The sequence below is a fragment of the Lepidochelys olivacea genome, assembly GCF_965140295.1.
Source record: "Lepidochelys olivacea isolate rLepOli2 genome assembly, chromosome: 1".
In the NCBI taxonomy this organism is placed as follows: domain Eukaryota; kingdom Metazoa; phylum Chordata; order Testudines; family Cheloniidae; genus Lepidochelys; species Lepidochelys olivacea.
Genome location: NC_140411.1, coordinates 177,020,592 through 177,039,887, shown reverse-complemented (window position 1 = coordinate 177,039,887; position 19,296 = coordinate 177,020,592). Strand labels below are relative to the sequence as shown.

Below are 19,296 nucleotides of genomic sequence, written 5' to 3'. Positions count from 1 at the left end.
CTATGTTGGGATTCAGGCTCCGGCTGAGCCTCTTGTGTAGGGTTATCGGCTGCTGCCAGTTCAGGTTCGGTGGGGCCCTCTGGTGTTGAGGTTGCAAGTACTGGATTCAGTGCTGACACGGGGTCTGGTGTTGGTTGTTTGGCTGGTTCCGGTTCTGGGACTGGTTCCGTCTGGGTCTCTGGGACTGGATCCACTACTGCTGTTGCAGACATTGGCCTGGGGTCCAGGTCCATCACCTCTGACTGGGTCCTGATAGAAGTTTCCGGAACAGAGCTAGGCCTCACGGCTTGTTTAGCCTGGTTGCGGGTGACCATTCCCACCCTCTTGGCCTGCTTCACATGATTGGCCAAGTCTTCCCCCAACAGCATGGGGATGGGATAATCATCATAGACTGCAAAAGTCCACATTCCTGACCAGCCCTTGTACTGGACAGGCAACTTGGCTGTAGGCAAATTGAAAGAGTTGGACTTGAAGGGTTGAATCGTCACTTGGATCTCTGGGTTGATTAAATTGGGGTCCACTAAGGAAGCATGGATAGCTGACACTTGTGCTCCGGTGTCCCTCCACGCGGTGACCTTCTTCCCACCCACACTCACAGTTTCCCTCCGCTCCAAGGGTATCTGGGAGGTATCTGGGCCTGTGGACCTCTGGTGTGATTCCGGTGCAATGAACTGTAATCTGTTGGGGTTCTTGGGGCAGTTGGCCTTTACATGCCCCAGCTCGTTACACTTAAAACATCGTCCAGCTGACGGGTCACTGGGGCGAGGAGGGTTGCTGGAGAACGGGGTGGTGGGACGATAAGGGGTCTGGAGGGTTCTTTGGGAGGTAGGTGGGGCTTTGGGCGGCCCCCGGTAATAGGGTGTGGTCTGGGGTGGTCCCTTCTGGTCTCCGCTCCAACTGCGACCAGTTTTCTTCTTCTCTGCCACCTCCACCCATCTGGCTCCAATCTCTCCTGCCTCAGTTACAGTTTTGGGTTTCCCATCTAGGATGTATCTTTCTATTTCCTCAGGAACACCCTCTAAGAATTGTTCCATTTGCATTAGGAAGGGCAAATTTACTGGAGATTCAACACTTGCTCCTGATATCCAGGCATCCCAATGTTTTACAATGTGGTAGGCATGTCGGGTAAATGACATGTCTGGTTTCCACCTTAGGGCTCTGAACCTCCGACGAGACTGCTCGGGTGTTATCCCCATTCTGACTCTCGCCTTGGATTTAAACAGTTCATACTTGTTCATGTGTTCTTTAGGCATTTCAGCTGCCACCTCAGCTAAGGGTCCACTGAGCTGCGGCCTCAGCTCTACCATGTATTGGTCAGTAGAGATGTTGTACCCAAGGCAGGCCCTTTCGAAGTTTTCTAAGAAGGCCTCAGTATCATCACCTGCCTTGTAGGTGGGGAACTTTCTGGGATGGGAAGTGGTACCTGGAGAAGGATTGCTAGGGTTTGTTGGTATATTCTGCTGGGCCTTTATCCTCTCCATCTCCTCCACATGCTTCCTCTCTTTTTCCTTCTCCTCCTCCTTCAGCCGCATGAGTTCTATCTGTCTTTCATGTTCCCTTTGTTTTTCCTCAGCCTGAAATTTGGCTAATTCCAGCTGTAGTCGAGCTGAGGATTTGGCCATTCTAACCTCTCTGTTTTTAACTAACTTTACACCCGAGGTTTAGAAATAAACAAACAAAACTTGGCTGTAAAATTTTGCTGTGCTGGAATAGAATACCTATTCTCTGATAGTGATTGTCAGCCTACAGAAAAAGACAATTCCCTTGTCTCTGCTCTGGGCCCAAATTAAAGCAAAAAACCTCCAACTACTTGGAAACCTGCTTACCCAGCCCAAAGAAGAAAAAAAATTTCTTTTCAAACCTGTGCTCCTTGTAAAACAAACAAAAAAAAATCAAAATCCTAAAAAAAAACCCTGTCACTTTTGTCTCCAGGCAAATGGGTAGAGCACACACCCCCTATTTACTTTTAGGAAGAAAAGAAAAAAAAAAAAACCTCTGGGTTGGAAGACTGTGAATTTCCCTGCAGGAGTTAAGTACCCTGCCTCCAGGCAAGAAAACCTGCAATTCACAAGATAATCCCCTTTTGTCTCTGCTTGGCCACAAAGCAGAGAGAAACCAAGCTGCTTTCAGTTTCAAAGCTGCCTTCTGGACTTCCTAAAAATTCCTTTTTAAAATCTGTATTTCTAGTTCAAAAAATCTCAACTGGATCTCAAAATGATTTCAGGTTAATCCCACCACTGTGCCACCATGTCAAGGTTCCTCCCCCACTCTGAACTCTAGGGTACAGATGTGGGGACCTGCATGAAAAACCTCCTAAGCTTATCTTTACCAGCTTAGGTCAAAACTTCTCCAAGGTACAAAATTTTACCCCCGTTATCCTTGGAATGGCCGCTACCACCACCAAACTAATACTGGTTACTGGGGAAGAGCTGTTTGGACGCGTCCTTCCCCCCAAAATACTTCCCAAAACCTTGCACCCCACTTCCTGGACAAGGTTTGGTAAAAAGCCTCACCAATTTGCCTAGGTGACTACAGACCCAGACCCTTGGATCTTAAGAACAATGAACAATCCTCCCAACACTTGCACTCCCCCTTTCCTGGGAAATGTTGGATAAAAAGCCTCACCAATTTGCATAGGTGACCACAGACCCAAAACCTTGGATCTGAGAACAATGAAAAAGCATTCAGTGTTTTACAAGAAGACTTTTAATAAAAAATAGAAGTAAATAGAAATAAAGAAATCCCCCCTGTAAAATCAGGATGGTATATATCTTACAGGGTAATTAGATTCAAAAACATAGAGAACCCCTCTAGGCAAAACCTTAAGTTACAAAAAAGATACACAGACAGAAATAGTTATTCTATTCAGCACAATTCTTTTCTCAGCCATTTAAAGAAATCATAATCTAACACATACCTAGCTAGATTACTTACTAAAAGTTCTAAGACTCCATTCCTGTTCTGTCCCCGGCCAAGACGACTACAGACAGACCCTTTGTTCCTCTCCCTCCTCCCAGCTTTTGAAAGTATCTTGTCTCCTCATTGGTCATTTTGGTCAGGTGCCAGCGAGATTACCTTTAGCTTCTTAACCCTTTACAGGTGAGAGGAGCTTTCCCCTGGCCAGGAGGGATTTCAAAGGGGTTTACCCTTCCCTTTATATTTATGACAGATGCTTACAAAAATTGACAATTGTTAGGCTGCTTGTGTGCTGATACACTGTCTCTCATGCTGACCAGTATAATCTCATTGTTTCCCTTTACTCCCCAAACTGTCTGTATTCATCTGTTGTCTCTTTTCTTGTATGTAGATTGTACGTTCTTGGGGGCTTGGGGGGGGGTGCATGTTTGCGCATGTGGTGCATGTTTCTGTTCTGTGTGTTCAGCTCCTAGCACAGTGGGGTCCAAGACCAGGGCTACTAAGTGTTATGGTAATAGAAATAATAATTAATCAGGGAGGGAAGAAGCCTAATATAATTGCTCTCAAAACTCATAATTGTGACATCAGAACTATATTTATACTGAAATTCCAGTACTTATCCTACCATTAGCTATCATCAGTGCAGCCCCATGGATGGTAACACTAGTGGAAATACTGGTATGGATTAGGACAGGTTTTGATTTTTATCTCAGCTAAACAGTGATGGTAACTTTACACTGCTTTTGGAAATTTTCCCATTCTCTCTCTCTCAGGGACTATCCCTTCTCCTTTCCACTTGCTTGAGCATTTTTAATGGGTGAGGTACAGGAGCCATTCTCTTCCTGGTGCAGTGGAGCTCAATGGCAGAGTGAGAGCAGGGGGTTGCAGGCTTTCCTGGGTGTAACCACAGCTCAGCCCTTGCTACCAGTGCTGCCACCAGCATAGTGACTCCTGAAAGAGCTTCTGCGTGGGATGGGGAGGGGCTTGGGTGCCTGTGCCCAGTCAGGTGCATGAGCTCCCTCTTCAGCTCCTCCTGCTCCTACTCATTTGAACTGTGTAGGGTGCGGTGGGATGAGCTTCTGAGCTAGAGGGAAGGATCCTGAGGGCTGCTAGTTTGTCAGCCCTACTGTAAAACCTGTTGCAAGAGGACCTCTTCTCATCTAAAGAGTCAGTCCTCTGTTAGGAGAATTTAGAGGATATTCTTTCTTCAAAACTCTAAAATGTATGATTTCTGCAGAGTGAACCTATGTAGATAACTTAACATTCTCTGACAGGCTACTGAGGAAATTTTATCACTTCCTCTTATATTTTGTTCTTTTAATTAAAAGGTGGGTGTGATCACCAGTCAAACTGTTACTCTAGAATTTAATGAAATAAGTGGGGAAAAAGACCTGTCATAAATATAAAGGGAAGGGTAAAAACCTTTAAAATCCCTCCTGGCCAGAGGAACAACCATTTCACCTGTAAAGGGTTAAGAAGCTAGGATAACCTCGCTGGCACCTGACCAAAATGACCAATGAGGAGACAAGATACTTTCAAAGATGGGAGAGGGGGAGAAACAATGCAGGTCCCCGCATCTGTTCCCTAGAGTTCAGAGTGGGGAAGGAACCTTGACAAGACCCTTTAAAAATACAGGCATTTCCCTTTATGGCTGTTTATGCAGCTTAATCCTCCATTCTTTCTGTTCACCTTGATGAATCATAAAGAATCACTTTTCCCTTTGCATGTCGCCTCTAAAAATAGGTTGTATTACTGAATAAGTTTGCTTACAGTATTGACATATAGCTCACCACATGCTAAGAAAAATTCTATTGTCCAGTAGCTCTGGACTGCCAAAAACCTACTGTCCTCTTGATAAACTGCTACCTTACATTCAAAATCCTAGATGCTTTGATTGACAGATGTGTCTGACATGCCCAAAATGAAAACCAGCTTGCTCACTTTCCTTGTAAATGTCAGCAATGACTTGCAAAATTCTCTCTCTCTATATATATACATTTTTTTTTTAATGTGACTCAATCTTAGTGGCACTAGAAACATGGAGATGAGAGGAGGATGCATCTGGTTGAATGAGAGCAAAAAGAAAAGCCCCTAGAATGAACTAGAGGTAAAGACATATGGGGGGTGATGGGCATTATTTTGATATAGTGTATAGCTGGTGCCACTATTCAGTACTTTTTGTTGACACTGACTTTCCTGCTAGGGGAAAGGGAGTTGGTGTTCTTCTGTTGATCAGATCCTGGTTTTGTTACTCTTCTTCACACTGTCTGCCTCCATTAAATTTTGTGTTGATTGCTCTACTGGAATTCCAGGAGGCGTTTACTTATTTGCAGACTGACCCACACGGCGTTGGATCATTTAAATGTGTCCAAATCAAACCAAACTAAACTTATCAAATGTGCATCTTGAGTAGTTCTCTAGGATCTGAAGATTCTGGATATTGGAATAGATAAAGCTCTGTGCTTAAACTTGTTTTGTTGATAAAGCTTTTTATAACTGTTGGATAGTGGTTGTACAAAAGGAATTGTAATCTTTGCTTTCCTACAGTAATGAAAAGAATACAAGTGTTCTGTGCTTCTGAACTTGATAACTATGTCCCTGTGGAGCAAGGTCATCACCTACTGATGTTGCTTGGAAACCAGCTCAGGAACAAGAGCTTCAAAAATGTTCAGAACAGTTTGTGAATACAGGGACAGATACAAAAAGAATGGACTAGTGGGTAAAGATTAAACTCATTTATTGTCCTTTCGCTTTCAAATTTATTTTAATGATAGTCAAGCAAAGTATTTAGAAAAGTCCCTTTTTCACTTTGGAGTTACTTCCTAAGGCCCAGATTCTGCAAATGCCCATGTTAACTTTACTCACCTGAGCAGTGGAGACTACTAATATGAGTAAAGCTAAGCACATGTTAGCTGTTTGCAGGGTTTGAGCCTAAGTTATCTATAAATCTGTTTTAATAGTTATTAATCTTTGCTTCACTCTGAGAAGAAATAACTTTTCTGACAATTGCTAAATGCAGACACACAAATTGTACTTGCTTAGCAAGTCTTTGCCATTGGAGTGTGCAACTTTTTAAATAGATTCCTGTCAGTAATCACGCTATTGACTGAAACTATCACATCTTCTATTTATTATAGGTAGCATTCAAGATATAACGTTAGAGGAGAACATAGATTTTTTTTTTTCCAGTTTCTTTAGTTTGTGCATAGACACACTTTGCCCCTTTCACTGTTTATCCTGTATGCATCCATTTGTCCTGTTTGTTTGATCCTTTAATACAGCAACAAGGGAAAATATTTCTTTAAAATAGGAAAACATGATTACATTTACTTTGGATTTGTATACAAAAATAAAAAGGGCCCTAGGCACCACTGTCATAAATTGCAAAAAGACAAGTAAAACTAACAGCCAGCAGAACTCTCCATCCATACAGACTGAACTTCATGCTCTGTGGCAGCCCTTACAAATAGATTTACCTTCCAGTGTGTCCTCAAAGTCAATGGACCTGGCCTATACTGGGGAGAGGGGAAGCTTGTTCTAGAACCGAGTCCACTCTCACATAGAACACTCTAGCTCCCTCTGTTAAATTAAAAGGGATTCAGATTCAGCATCTCCACTGTTCACAAGTGTGACCCTAGAGTACAAGGAGAGAGGTAGTCTCTAAGGGCTGGTCTACACTACAGCTGTAAGTTGACATAATTTTGGTCCTGCGCTGTGTTAATGGGAGATGCTGTACCGCTGGCTTACCTTACTCTTCTTAGGGAACTGGAGTACCAAAGTCAACAGGAGAGCACTCTGCCATTGATCTAGCAGGTCTTCACCAGACCCGCGAAATTAATACTGCAGCATCGATCGCAGCAGTGCTGATCTAAATGTAAGTATAGACATGGCCTAAGTAAGGCCACAAACTCTATAGAGCTTTATAGGTCAAAACCACTTCAGTTCAGTCCAGAAAACCAATAGGCAGCCAACGTAGATCACAGAAGAAAAGTGTTATGTGCAGCCATTGAGAATCACCACTACTTATAAACAGGCCATTGTATTCTGCACCGATTTAAAATTCCAGGTTGAGGATATTGCAGTAATCCAATATGTAACAAAACCCACAAAAATTGATAGAGGGACCTGGTGACAAATGAAGTAAAAAACTTTTTACCTCAACTTTTTGCAAAATAATGAGATTGCAAATTGATGGTGCCTCCTTTTATGTGTATTGGAAAGCCTTGCTCATAGCTGAGTTTATACAGCGTTAGATGTTCTTTAGAAATAATTTGTGCTCGTAATTTTATTATGATGATCTCTGTGCAGTGATACTTTGCCATTTAGAGCTGCTACTATTCTTTAGTTTGCAGGGTTGTTGTAGCAGTGTTGGATATTAGAGAGACAGGAAGGTGGGTGAAGTAATATTTTTTTATTGGGCCAACCTCTGTTCATGAAAGAGAGACAGAGTGATCTTACACAGAGTGCTGTTTACACTTACCAGAATACTCAATTATTGGATTACTGCGCAGCCTCAAAATACTCTCTCACAAACAACATACAACTCCTGTGCATAGTGCTTTTTAGAAGTTGCCATAAGCCATATCTAATGTGTACTAGGCTCCTTGTGGTTCTGTTTTGTTTCATGCTGAGCAGGAATTCAGGAGTGCCACTGACTGGGAGAGGTTTTATAGTGTGATACTGACTGCATTGTAATCCCTCGCAATCAGCAAAAAGAAAGTTTGTGGAAGTTGTTAACTTGTAAAGCTCAGTTTTTAGCATTCACGCTGACCTTTAAGACTTTCAAATAGATATAGATAATCTTCTTTGCACAACTCGGTAAAACATAGTAGGCAAAAAGGGTTTTTCAATATAAGATCTAAATTAAGGGATTGGTTTATATCTTACATAGTTCTTAAAAAATTTATATATTTTCTGCTACCGTGGTATTCAGTGTTCAAAAATATCTGCCTTATTACCCACAGTAGCTGCATACCCGAAGCAAGCAGCAATATTATCCCATCTCTTCCTTTTTTGCCCAAGCACTCCAAACTTACCATATTTAAGACTTCTTGAACATTTTCCAGGGAAATGAAATTAAATATAGCTATATAAATAAAATGCTTAAATGCAGCCATAGCTGTGTTTCTTTTCCACTTATTTTATTTTCACATTCTTTCCCTCAGTTTACTTTTCTCTTTTTCTTTTTGTGGATTCATCTTCCTTGCCCTCAAATTCTCACTATTATTAAGTTTGGGTTTCTTTAGTACTAGCCAAAGCAGCCTTTTCCTATTTGTTTCTTCCCTACTGCATCTTTGCCAACTGTTTTCACTAATTCCCTAGTTGCTGCTTATTTGTTACTACTGCTTCTTTCTCCTTGGTGTATATTCTTTTTGCTTTCTCTGACCCTTCTAGAATAAATTAGGTTGTCTCGCTGGTAAGGTACTTTTCAATAATAGATGTCCTAAAAATTTACTAGGCTTTATGCACCTAACATAAATTTCAAACCTTGTCCTTCAGCACTTGATATTTAGAGTATCTAAAGTAAAACAGAGATGATGATGAATTGGTCCATTGGAACTGAGTTTCTCTTTTAAAAAACAAAACAAATAATTTGAATTAAAGGTTACCTACAGAAGAAGAAAAATAGCTTGTGTTCTTTATCCTGTTTCTTTAAAATGCATAAAGAAAGCTGGAACGGATTTATTTGAATTTTTTTATTCAGAATATCAGGTCCTAATTTCCCTGGTTTTGGAGGAAGACTACACAAATAGTGGGATTACAATGTTACAAGAGTAGCTGATTACCAGTGTAGGTGAGAGAAGGAACTTTTGTAATTGTTCTGCTTAAATTTATTATTTTAATTAATTAATGCAAAGTCCTGTCAAACTCTTGGGAGGAGAAAAGATTCAACATCCAATCAGCTATATATGATGTATTTGCTTGCAGAGTTGCACCAGTTTATTTTTAGCTGTGAATTTAAATAATTTTGTTAAGCACTTGGTTTAAAAAGCTGTGTGGATACTTATTTAGGTTTAAACTGCATTTATTTCTGTGGAGTTTAAATGGATTGGGAACAGGTTTAAACTAAACAGAAATAAGATCAGTTTAACTAAATTGGTACAAGTTTGTGCTTAGACAAGGCTTTAGTACTTTAAGGAGTCTTCCAGCAACAATAGGAAGGTCGGGCGGGAGAAGGAGGGAAGGTTTGGTAATCCTAATTGATTGAAGATCTAAAAGAAACAAACAAAAAACAGGAAATAAAATTTTAGTCTTCCATAAAGAAATGAAAAAATCATTTTTTCCCTTTTGAAGGTCACTTTTAAGCATATTGTCTTTTATAGATCATTGACATTTAGAGTATCTAATAATGCACCATCCTGCTCTGCTTGGAAAAGAACTCTTCATACATCCTACCCATGATCAAATACTCTAGGTATTAGGGAATTTTCTAAGTGAGATACTCCTCAACATACTCAGTGGCTACCCTCTGATGACAAAGGCTAGATTTGCAGTAAAAACTTTTGCCAGTATAGTAATGTTAGGGGTGTGAATTATTAGTATTATTTATGATTGGAACAACGCTTCTATATGGGGGCTGGATGTGGGGGAGCCCTAGCGCAGATGCAGTTGCTCCAGCAAAATGGTACGTTATAGGTTATTTTGTTCAGTGAACTGGTATAAACAATACCATTAAAAGCACTCGTGCCAGGATAAGCTGCGTTATACTAGGAGGGTTTGCTACTATAGCTATGCCATCAAGCCTTTTCTTGCGTAGCTTAGGTCTAAGAGAGAATCCTTTTGCTTAGACCTCTAAGTTGGTATTAGTGCTATGACTACTTAAATGGGAATTTTATGGCTTCTCCCTTCCCTCTCCCATCAAGATTTAAATCATAACTATATGTAAGTATCTGTTTTACTCACTTTAAAAAAAAATAGCCAGTTTAAGGCATTGTGATTTTTCCAGAAAAAATATTTTTATGGATATATTTGAACTGATTACATAAATTTGAGCAGAAATTACTGCATTAAAATTTTCGTAAACATCTTATTGTTTGCATCCTAAGTTCTAAACTGTCCCCTCTACTAGAGAGTTTACAGTGGCACTGCGCCACAGTAAGCTCTCTAGTGTTGCCCTTTAAGCCGATGGGCAGAGAACTCTCCTGTCAGCTTAATTACTCCTGAGCGACATAACTTATGTCAACATAAGCTGTCTTGTAGCCATGGACTAAGGGCTGGTCTACACTACGGCAGGGATTGATGCTCTGAGATTGATCCACCAGTGGTCGATTTAGCGGGTCTAGTAAAGACCCGCCTAATTGACTGCAGATTGCTCTCCAGTTGACCCTTATACTCTACCCCCGATGAGAAGAGTAAGGTAAGTCACATCGACCACCCGCAGTGTAGACTCTGTGGTAACTCGACCTAAGTTACTTTGACTCCAGCTACGTAACATAGGTCGACTTACTGCGGTAGTGTAGACATACCCTAAGAAATGAAACTCTGAAAGGATGACCAGGAAATGAGTAATTTATATTAATAATGTGAACAGGACATGAATTTTAACGACAGTCCCTTTGAAGTATCCTTGCCTCTTCCTGCCCTTCCTTCCCCATCATCAGCCTGTAGTGTTTCTTGAAAAATTATGTTTGGTGTTATATTACTGGTTATTTTTACTTTAAAATGAAAACCAAAGAGTCTGTATGCACTAACTTAAAAACACATTTTTAAAATCAAACCCCTGAAAACTATTTTTGCTTTATTTACCTGTCAGCACAAAGTTCTGTTTTTCTGTTACAGTTGATGTCAACAGCTTAGGCAGTGCAAGAAATGTAAGTCTGGTACATGTTAGGTCTGGTACACTTGCTGAGAACATGACTGCATGGAAATCCCACCAGTGCTATGATTACTTCAGCTGCACTGGTGGTAGCTTGGGTGGGGCAAGCGTAGGGAAGAGTGTAGCAGCTTCTAACATTTTTACCACTATCAACTTCCTACTCAGGCTTTCACTGATGCAACTGAATCCGTGGTAGCACCAATGGGAGATTCCTTAAAATTAGGTCTTGTGTATACAAGGGTAATTATGTTAAAGTGCTGAACACTTAATTCTAGTCTTGGTGGTTAAAAGCTTTTTGGTTTGTAAAAGGAAAATCTTCTTGAGTAAGACATTTTCAATTAATTTTCTGCTTTCTCCCTTTACCTGTGTTGTTTTACTGTTCATATGGAGAGGCTAGGCATATTGCATCAGGAGAACATCCTTCACATTCAGTTACTAGGAAGTGGGCCATTAACTCGCTGTATCAGTTGAATTCACTTTAGCATGAAGTCCGTATTAGAGCAATAACTCTGCTGTAGTTAAGGTTAAGAACATCTTTCTGTTTAAAACCCAAGTCCTCTAAGTGCTCTAAAATCTATACTGGTTACTTGGATTGCCTCATAGGAGTGTGGGGTTCAGTAAGGTGCTGTGCTCTTGTGTCCCCTACGTTACTGATCTCTAGACTGTCTCTTTGCCCCTCTTATATTACCCAAAGTTTATTGTCTCTGTTTCAAGAGCCAGGAACCTTCCTGGGGTGCAGACTCTCTCCCCTGGCATGATTGTTTAACGGTCTTCTCCCCTGCTTGTCTAATTTAATGGCTTTATTTACTGTATATGCAAATGTATTTCTGTTGTCCTCTGCCTGTAATCAGGTCAGAAGGTAAATACACATTCCTTTGCCTAGGGCAGGCTGGGTTCTTGCTCTGCCTCCCAAACACATTTTAAGAACGTATATGAGCACACATCTATAACTTTTTATGTACAGTCTGTACATACATAACTGATTTTTCAGGACCAGCATATCCCCAGTTTACATATGATACCTTACATGACACCTTTATAATGTATGTTGGGGCACTGTGTGTGACAGGCCTGCTGTGAGTTACAGTATGGGGGCCCTCTGTCAGCTGGCATTGAGGGACTCTAGGGTCACAGACCCCCTAGGAGTCCTATCTAAAAAATTAGTCATTGTGGAAGGATTGTTGTATGTTCAACAAAGTGCACAATGGCTTTTTTAAGTGCTATTCAAGCTGCAATTGAAATAATCCGATCTTTTGAATCTTGTATTGCTACGTAAAATAATTGTATTTGTAATAAGTCCTTTACTGCTATGTGATCTCTGATGGATGGGTTTGTGCTTATTTTCTCTTGGCTGTATTTATTGGCTGAGACTGGAGAAAACGTGGTAACAAGCAACCGGAAACTGTATGGGGCTATAGAAATTCAGTCTGCATCTGTTATACTATCAGCTGCGAGTAGTTTTAAAATGCACTTAAAAAAACAGTATGGGAACTCTGATTCCTATATGCCTCTTCTTCATGCTTCCCATGGATGGTCATTCTAGGCTGTGTTAGTTGGATTTAGCTGGAAGGCAGACTTGAAGATGTCTCATTACCCTCTCTCACTGAGGTGATGGTAGGAGAAAGGGGGACGGGTGAAGGGAGAACGGGGACAGTTTTACTAGACTGATACTGAGTTGAAGGTCTTTGTTAATCTGCCTCACTGTGATGCCCTTAATACGAATTCACATAGCAACAGTAATCTATAACAGCTAGTGACTCTGCTAAATTCATTTTTAAAGTGTTGTCTCTGCATAGACTGTTTCTTTCCTTTGTATTTTTAAACAAATGTAAGGTTTATTTGGTAGCAATAAAATTCCCTCTAAAAGCCTCTTAACGCCAAATGTGCTTGTTACAGTGGCTTTGGGTCTGTAGGGATCTTTTGTGACAGGTAGTATTCCACTCTTGATTGAATTGAGAGTTTTGGCTCAATCCACAGTGGGAAGCTATCGTAGTTTGGAAATAATGTTTATATTTGCTTAAACATGATTCCAGAAAACCAGTTTTTCTAATACATTCTGCTAGTATAGATAGATCCAAACTGTGTTAAACCTGTATTTTTACAGAGATGCTCTAAACTCGGTAATGATATATATATATATACACACACACTGGCTGGTAATAATGTGTTGGTAATATTTTTCTAGAAACTTATTTCAGCTGATTCTGTGTATTCTGTAACCTCATACTGAACTGTTTGGGGGGTTGTCTCACTTGTCACATAGGAAGGCAGACAGACCAAGAGTGATTTAAAAATCTGGTTACCCTCTGACCATATGACACTTTGACCAAGTTCCCACATCTCTTCTCTGCTACTTCAATAAATAGGATGAAATTCAGTAAGGACAAATGGAAAGTACTCCACTTAGGAAGGAACAATCAGTTGCACACATACAAAATTGGAAATGACTTCCTAGGAAGGAATACTGCGGAAAGTGGTCTGGGGGTAACAGTGGACCACAGGCTAAATATGAGTCAACTGTGCAAAGCTATTGCAAAAAAACCAAACATCATTCTGGGATGTATTAGCAGGAGTATTCTAAGCAAGACATGAGAAGTAATTCTTCTGCTCTATTCCACGCTGATTAGGGCTCAACTGGAGTATTGTGTCCCGTTCTGGGCACCACATTTCAGGAAGGATATGGACAAATTGGAGAGAATCCAGAGAAGAGCAACAAAAATTATTAAAAGTCTAGAAAACATGACCTATGAGGGAAGACTGAAAAAACTGGGTTTGTTTAGTCTGGAAAAGAGAAGACTGAGGGGGGATGTAACAGTTTTCAAGTACGTAAAAGGTGGTTACAAGGAGGAGGGAGAAAAATTGTTTTTCTTAACCTCTGTGGATGGGACAAGAAGCAATTGGGTTAAATTGCAGCAAGGGAGGTTTAGGTTGGACATTAGGGAAAAACTTTCTAACTCTCAGGGTGGTTAAGCTCTGGAATAAATTGCCTAGAGAGGTTGCGGAATCGCCATCATTGGAGATTTTTAGGAGCAAGTTAGACAAACACTTGTCAGGAAAGGTCTAGATAATACTTAGTTCTGCCATGAGTGTAGGGGACTGGACTAGATGACCTCTCAAGGCCCCTTGCAGTCTTATGAGTCTATGAAATTGAAATGTCCCCCCCCCCGCCCCCCGAATGTATCACCTAATAATTGAATGTAGATGTTTAAGCAAAGTAGCATTATAAATAGAAGTGGGAAGAAGGACCAGATGCTTCTTGTAGTTCTGCATCTATGTAATCAAAACAGTGCTGAGGAATTTCTAACAGTCAGATTCTCCTCAGCAACCTGGGACTTGGTAGAATCTGATTATGAGAACTCCTCATCTGAGAAGACGTTCCTCTGGCTGTCATTTGAAGGTAGCTTTGACTTCAGTTTTGCAGCAAGGCTGACAACTCATCTTGAAACAAATTTTACCTAAGACAGAATGGTGAGTCTCAGAGTTGTCCCTGTTAAGTTTTAGTATAGTAACTCCTCGCTTGACGTTTGTAGTTATGTTCCTGAAAAATGCTACTTTAAGCGAAACAATGTTAAGCAAATCCAATTTCCTCTTAAGAATTAATGTAAATGGGGGGGTTAGGTTCCAGGGAAATGTTTTTCGCCAGACAAAAGACTATTTTTATATATATATAATACACACACACACACACACTTATTATAAGTTGTAAAGAAACAATTTAATACTGTATACAGCAATGATGATTGTGAAGCTTGGTTGAGGTGGTGGAGTCAGAGGGTGCGATATTTCCCAGGGAGTGCCTTACTGCTAAATGATGAACTAGCCCTTGGCTGAGCCCTCAAGGGTTAACATATTGTTGTTAATATAGCCTCACACTCTACAAGGCAGCACAAATGGAGGGAGGAGACACAGCATGGCAGAAACAGGTAGGTGTGGGTGTGTGTGAGAGAGAGAGAGACTGAGACCATGTGAGAGAGTGCGCTTGTCTACACTGGCACTTTACAGTTTTCTTGCTCAGGAGTATGAAAAAACACACCCCTGAGTGCTGTAACGTGCCAGTATAGACAGTGTACCAGCACTGGGAGCTACGTCCCTCATAGAGGTGGGTTTTTTTAGAGCGCTGGGAGAGCTCTCTCCCCGCGCTTGCCACAACACACAAGCCACATTAAAGTGCTGTCATGGCAGCACTTTAACGTTGCCAGTGTAGACTAGCCCAGAGACACACATTGCCCTTTTAAGTACACTGACCCCAATCTAAGTAAACTGCCTTTTTAAGTAGATCAGCAAGTTGAGACATCAGCTGCTGCCAGCAAGCTCCCTCTGTTCTGAGCCCTGTCGTCCCTCTGCTCCTGCTCTGTGGAGATGCTTTATATTGGAGCATTGAACAACTTTAAATGAGCATGTTCTCTAATAGATCAGCAACAAAACAATATTAACCGGGACAATGTTAAGTGAGAAGTTACTGCACAGAATTTTAGTTTTACTACTTCAGATAAGAAATTACCATTTTAAACCACTTAACCTTCTAGTCTATCACAAATGTTAACTTTCAGCAAGATGTTTGCACCCAACAATAGATTCAAAACATCAAGTACTTTTCTGGTTCATCTCATAATTTACATAGTGAAATATTCCTCTTTGAACATTTCCTGATTGCTAAACAAATACTTCGTGATTCTGCTATAAAACACATGACAGATGAACACATGTAGATTTAAGATAGCTTCTGGCCGCTTACTTAAGTCTTTTTTTATGTAAATCCTGTTTCATCATTGTATAGTTTATCTTTCTTCTTTTGAAACATTGGACTGAGCGGAATCTGTCGCTTGGAAACATATTGTTCTTTGAGCATACCATGCAAATGAGGATTATGCTGAGTTTTCCAGGGGATCAGGCAGAAAAGGCTAAGGCAAAAATTAAATCTAAAAAACTCAGTAGGATTTTTTGAAAAGATTAATCCACCCATTCCTTTAAAGCAAAATGATCCTTATGTTTCAAGAACAAGTAATTTAAGTTCAAGATTTCACAACTGTCCTGTCAAACTTAACTGACCTTAGCAGTATGCTATATGTCCTCATCTTGCCAGAGAGGTAGCGTTAGGATTGTGGTATGTTTTTACTGTTGACATGAAAAGGTCACTGTCAAAGGGTTTTAGTTATGATCATGTATGCTTTCTATAGGACTTCTGTTGCATAAAACGAGGGTGTGTTTGTGTAGGAGATAGAAAATGAGGAAGGGTGTAGCTTTTCCTGATTCAAGTGACTATTTATAGGACTCCCAGGTTGACTGATTAACATTATATCCAGTTTGCTTCATTGTTCAGTAACACAGTATGGCACAGGGTTTGTTGGGTAAGCTCTGCTAAAAATATGTCTGACTGGACCATTCTAGTTCTGTACACTGAACCATGTATTATGGCTAAGATTTTCAAACGTGAGTGCCTGAAGTTAGGCATCTGTATAAGCAGGCTGACTTTCAAAGATGCTGAGCTCCAAGCAGTTTCTATTACAGTGAAGGGAGTTGTTGGATGCTCAGAACTTTGGATAATTGGGCAACTTCCTTGGTATCCACTTTTGAAAATCTTGGCCTGTGCCTAATGGAAAGTTTATCATAAAAGCTGAATGTTTATCCATAGATTTGAGTTATTGTTTGCTGAATTAGTAGAGGTTTAACACTTGTTTATACCATCACTTTTTTTCCCCCCCTAGGTCTAACAAAAGGCCTAAAGATAACTTCAACTGAGCAGCCTATGGTTGAAAAAGCTCAAGGGGAGAAAGTTACATTGCCATGTACATTCACTGTCTCACCAGAAGATCAAGGCCCACTAGATGTTGAATGGGTCTTAATACCAATAGATAATCAAAAGAAGGAACAAACAGTGAGTAGAGACAGCTTTTTAGAGATCATTTAATTCCTAGCTGTTGTAAGAGCTCTGAAGGTTAAAGCTTTCTGCCCATAAACACCTCTTGTTCTCTGAATTTTGCCTCTTTCAGGTCAGGGCACTTGTGATCTTGCATGTCTGTGAAGCACCATGCACAGGAATAGTAAACAATGAATTCCAGTTATATAAACATAATTAAGATCTAGAAGGACAAGTGATTGCTCCTTATAAGTTAGTGAACTGTAAAGAGAAAATAACTCCAGGATAATGTTATTTTTCGTTTTTTTCAGTTACTGATAAAGACAATGCTGTGTTGAACCAAACAAGTCATCTTTTACGAAGAAAATACTTAAAAGAAATTCTTAGATCTTAAAATATATTAGTCCCATTCCATTCTTTAGAAGCAATATTAGTAAATTTAGATGAGCCCCTTCGTGCAGAGGTTTACAGTATTAGCATGTAGCAATTTTAAACAGCTATTAATAGTTTATTCATTTCCCATCAGATAAATTGCATTGTGTGGGTTTTTTATTATTCTAGTTAGAATTATTTTTACACATGAAAAGATGACTTTAAAAGAAATAGAACTGTGGTTCATTTGAAATATTCAAATTGTTATGCAGATTTTGTTTTCAAGAAAATACCCGTTTTTTTTTCCTTTCCTTTAGATCATTATGTACTCTGTAGACAGGATTTATAATAATTACTATGAAGCTATGAATGGACGGGTACAGTTCACTAATCCTGATCCCAAATCTGGTGACGGCTCCATAGATATCCTGAATCTAAAGTCAACAGACACGGGCACATACCAGTGCAGAGTGAAGAAGGCTCCTGGAGTTGAAAGCCAAAAAATACAGTTGACTGTGCTTGGTAAGATAACTAGTACAGATGCTATATGCTGTATATGTTTTTGAAGGCAAATTGTTACATGCCATATTACATTTGACACTTAAAATGAGAGAGGTGCTTGTGTAAAATAAATTCATAATCTAATACTGAATTGTAAGTGGATAAATTGTTATTTAGTAGGGCTGTCAAGCGATTAAAAAACATTAATTGCGAGATTAAAAACATTAATCACAGTTGTAATCGCACGGTTAATAATAGAATATCATTTATTTAAATTTTTGTGGGTTTTCTATATTTTCAAATAGAGGGTCGGGTGGGGGCTCCGGGCTTCAGCCTTGCTCTGGGCTCCAGCCCCTCTTGGTGCATGGGGTTCCAGCCCCTACCTGCCGCTGATGCCTTCCACCCTCACACACGTATGTGATTAATGTGTTAAAAAAATTAACACGTTGAGTTTGCTTTCAGTGAATAGCCGGTGTTAACTGAGATTAATTGATAGCCCTATTATTTAGTGTTCAAAAATTAGAGGATTGATACCCCACTTCCCCCAGTGGAATAGGGAGAAGGAGGACAAAAATGTAGAAATAATGAACATTTCTTGAAAATGGCTCTAAAATTGGTTTGCCCTTGTAGGAAACATAAGCGTTAAAAAACTTAGGCTGATTTCAAGTTTTGTGCAGTGAAAAATGATTTACTTGCTAAGGCTTAATTAATGGACACCATAAGTGACTTTTAATTTAAATAATACTTGATTTATTAGTAAAGCCAGCAAGGACTAAATGCTACATTGAAGGATCACAAGAAACTGGAAGAGACCTTACCCTGAAATGTGTATCGGAAGAAGGCTCCCCACTCTTGTCCTACAACTGGAGAAAATTAACTGGCACAGAGGAACTTCCGGCAACATCATTATTGAGTAATGTTTATCCTTTATTATTTTAATATATTTAAGATGGATAATAGGCCTTGTCTTCATGTTTTTATTTCACCTTGAAATGCTAAACCTTTTTTATGCCTAGGCTTAATGTCTTAAGACCTGGTACCTCGCAGATTACCTGTGTTAAACACATCCCTTAAACTCTTGGCAAGGAAATATTCTCAGCAGATGAGTGGTATGAGTACCAAGACTTAATACTGAAATTAAATACTATGGAATCAACTTCCAGTTATTCATAAAAGAATGATAGTATTATATATGACAGCTCTTTGCAGTTTGACAGATGTCTCATTTTTTTTCAAACTAATGTCAACATAACTAAGAAACTGACTTTTTAAATAAATTTGTTGTAATGGATTAACACCTTTGGAAATATTGAATAATAACCATTAATGGAAAATTTTAACCAAAGTTTCTTCAATATTTGTAGATAAAGATACAGGTGAATTGTCTCTGAAAAATGCCTCTGAGGAGTACTCTGGTACATACAGTTGTGTGGCTGCAAACAGAGTTGGCACTGATGACTGTTTCGTTGTGCTAAATGTCACTCCTCGTAAGTACTTGCTGTATAGTAGTTGCCGCAGAATCAGAAATGTTGATGAATGAGTTAAAGAAATAGTCGTTTGATCCTTTTGTAATCTATAAAAGAAATATACTGTAGAACAGGTAGCTGACAGCATTTTTAATTTTGTCATATTTTTGAGTATTGAGCATTCTTTCAGCTCCTATAAATGTCAGCCTTTTGACTTGTCTTTCCATGTGAATTAAGATTTTCTTTTGTTTATTTAAACATGTGTATAAGTAGTGATGTATCAATTCAGTAATATTTCTCAGTGTAGGGAACATTTGTTTTTATTTTAAGGTGTAAGGGGAATTCTCTAGTTATGCAAATTAAGTTAA

The 19,296-nt window shown here is 39.6% G+C and overlaps 1 protein-coding gene across 2 annotated transcripts in view; it reads left to right on the top strand.

The window, feature by feature from the left end:
• Positions 1 to 19,296, top strand: part of CXADR (CXADR cell adhesion molecule) — a 59,886-nt gene that overhangs the window by 19,517 nt on the left and 21,073 nt on the right. For both annotated transcript variants that reach the window (XM_084652498.1, XM_084652497.1), the window contains exons 2-5: positions 16,438 to 16,607; positions 17,279 to 17,483; positions 18,220 to 18,375; positions 18,827 to 18,949. In XM_084652498.1, coding sequence (XP_084508624.1) covers positions 16,438 to 16,607; positions 17,279 to 17,483; positions 18,220 to 18,375; positions 18,827 to 18,949 — 654 coding nt within the window. The remainder of the gene's footprint in view (positions 1 to 16,437; positions 16,608 to 17,278; positions 17,484 to 18,219; positions 18,376 to 18,826; positions 18,950 to 19,296) is intronic.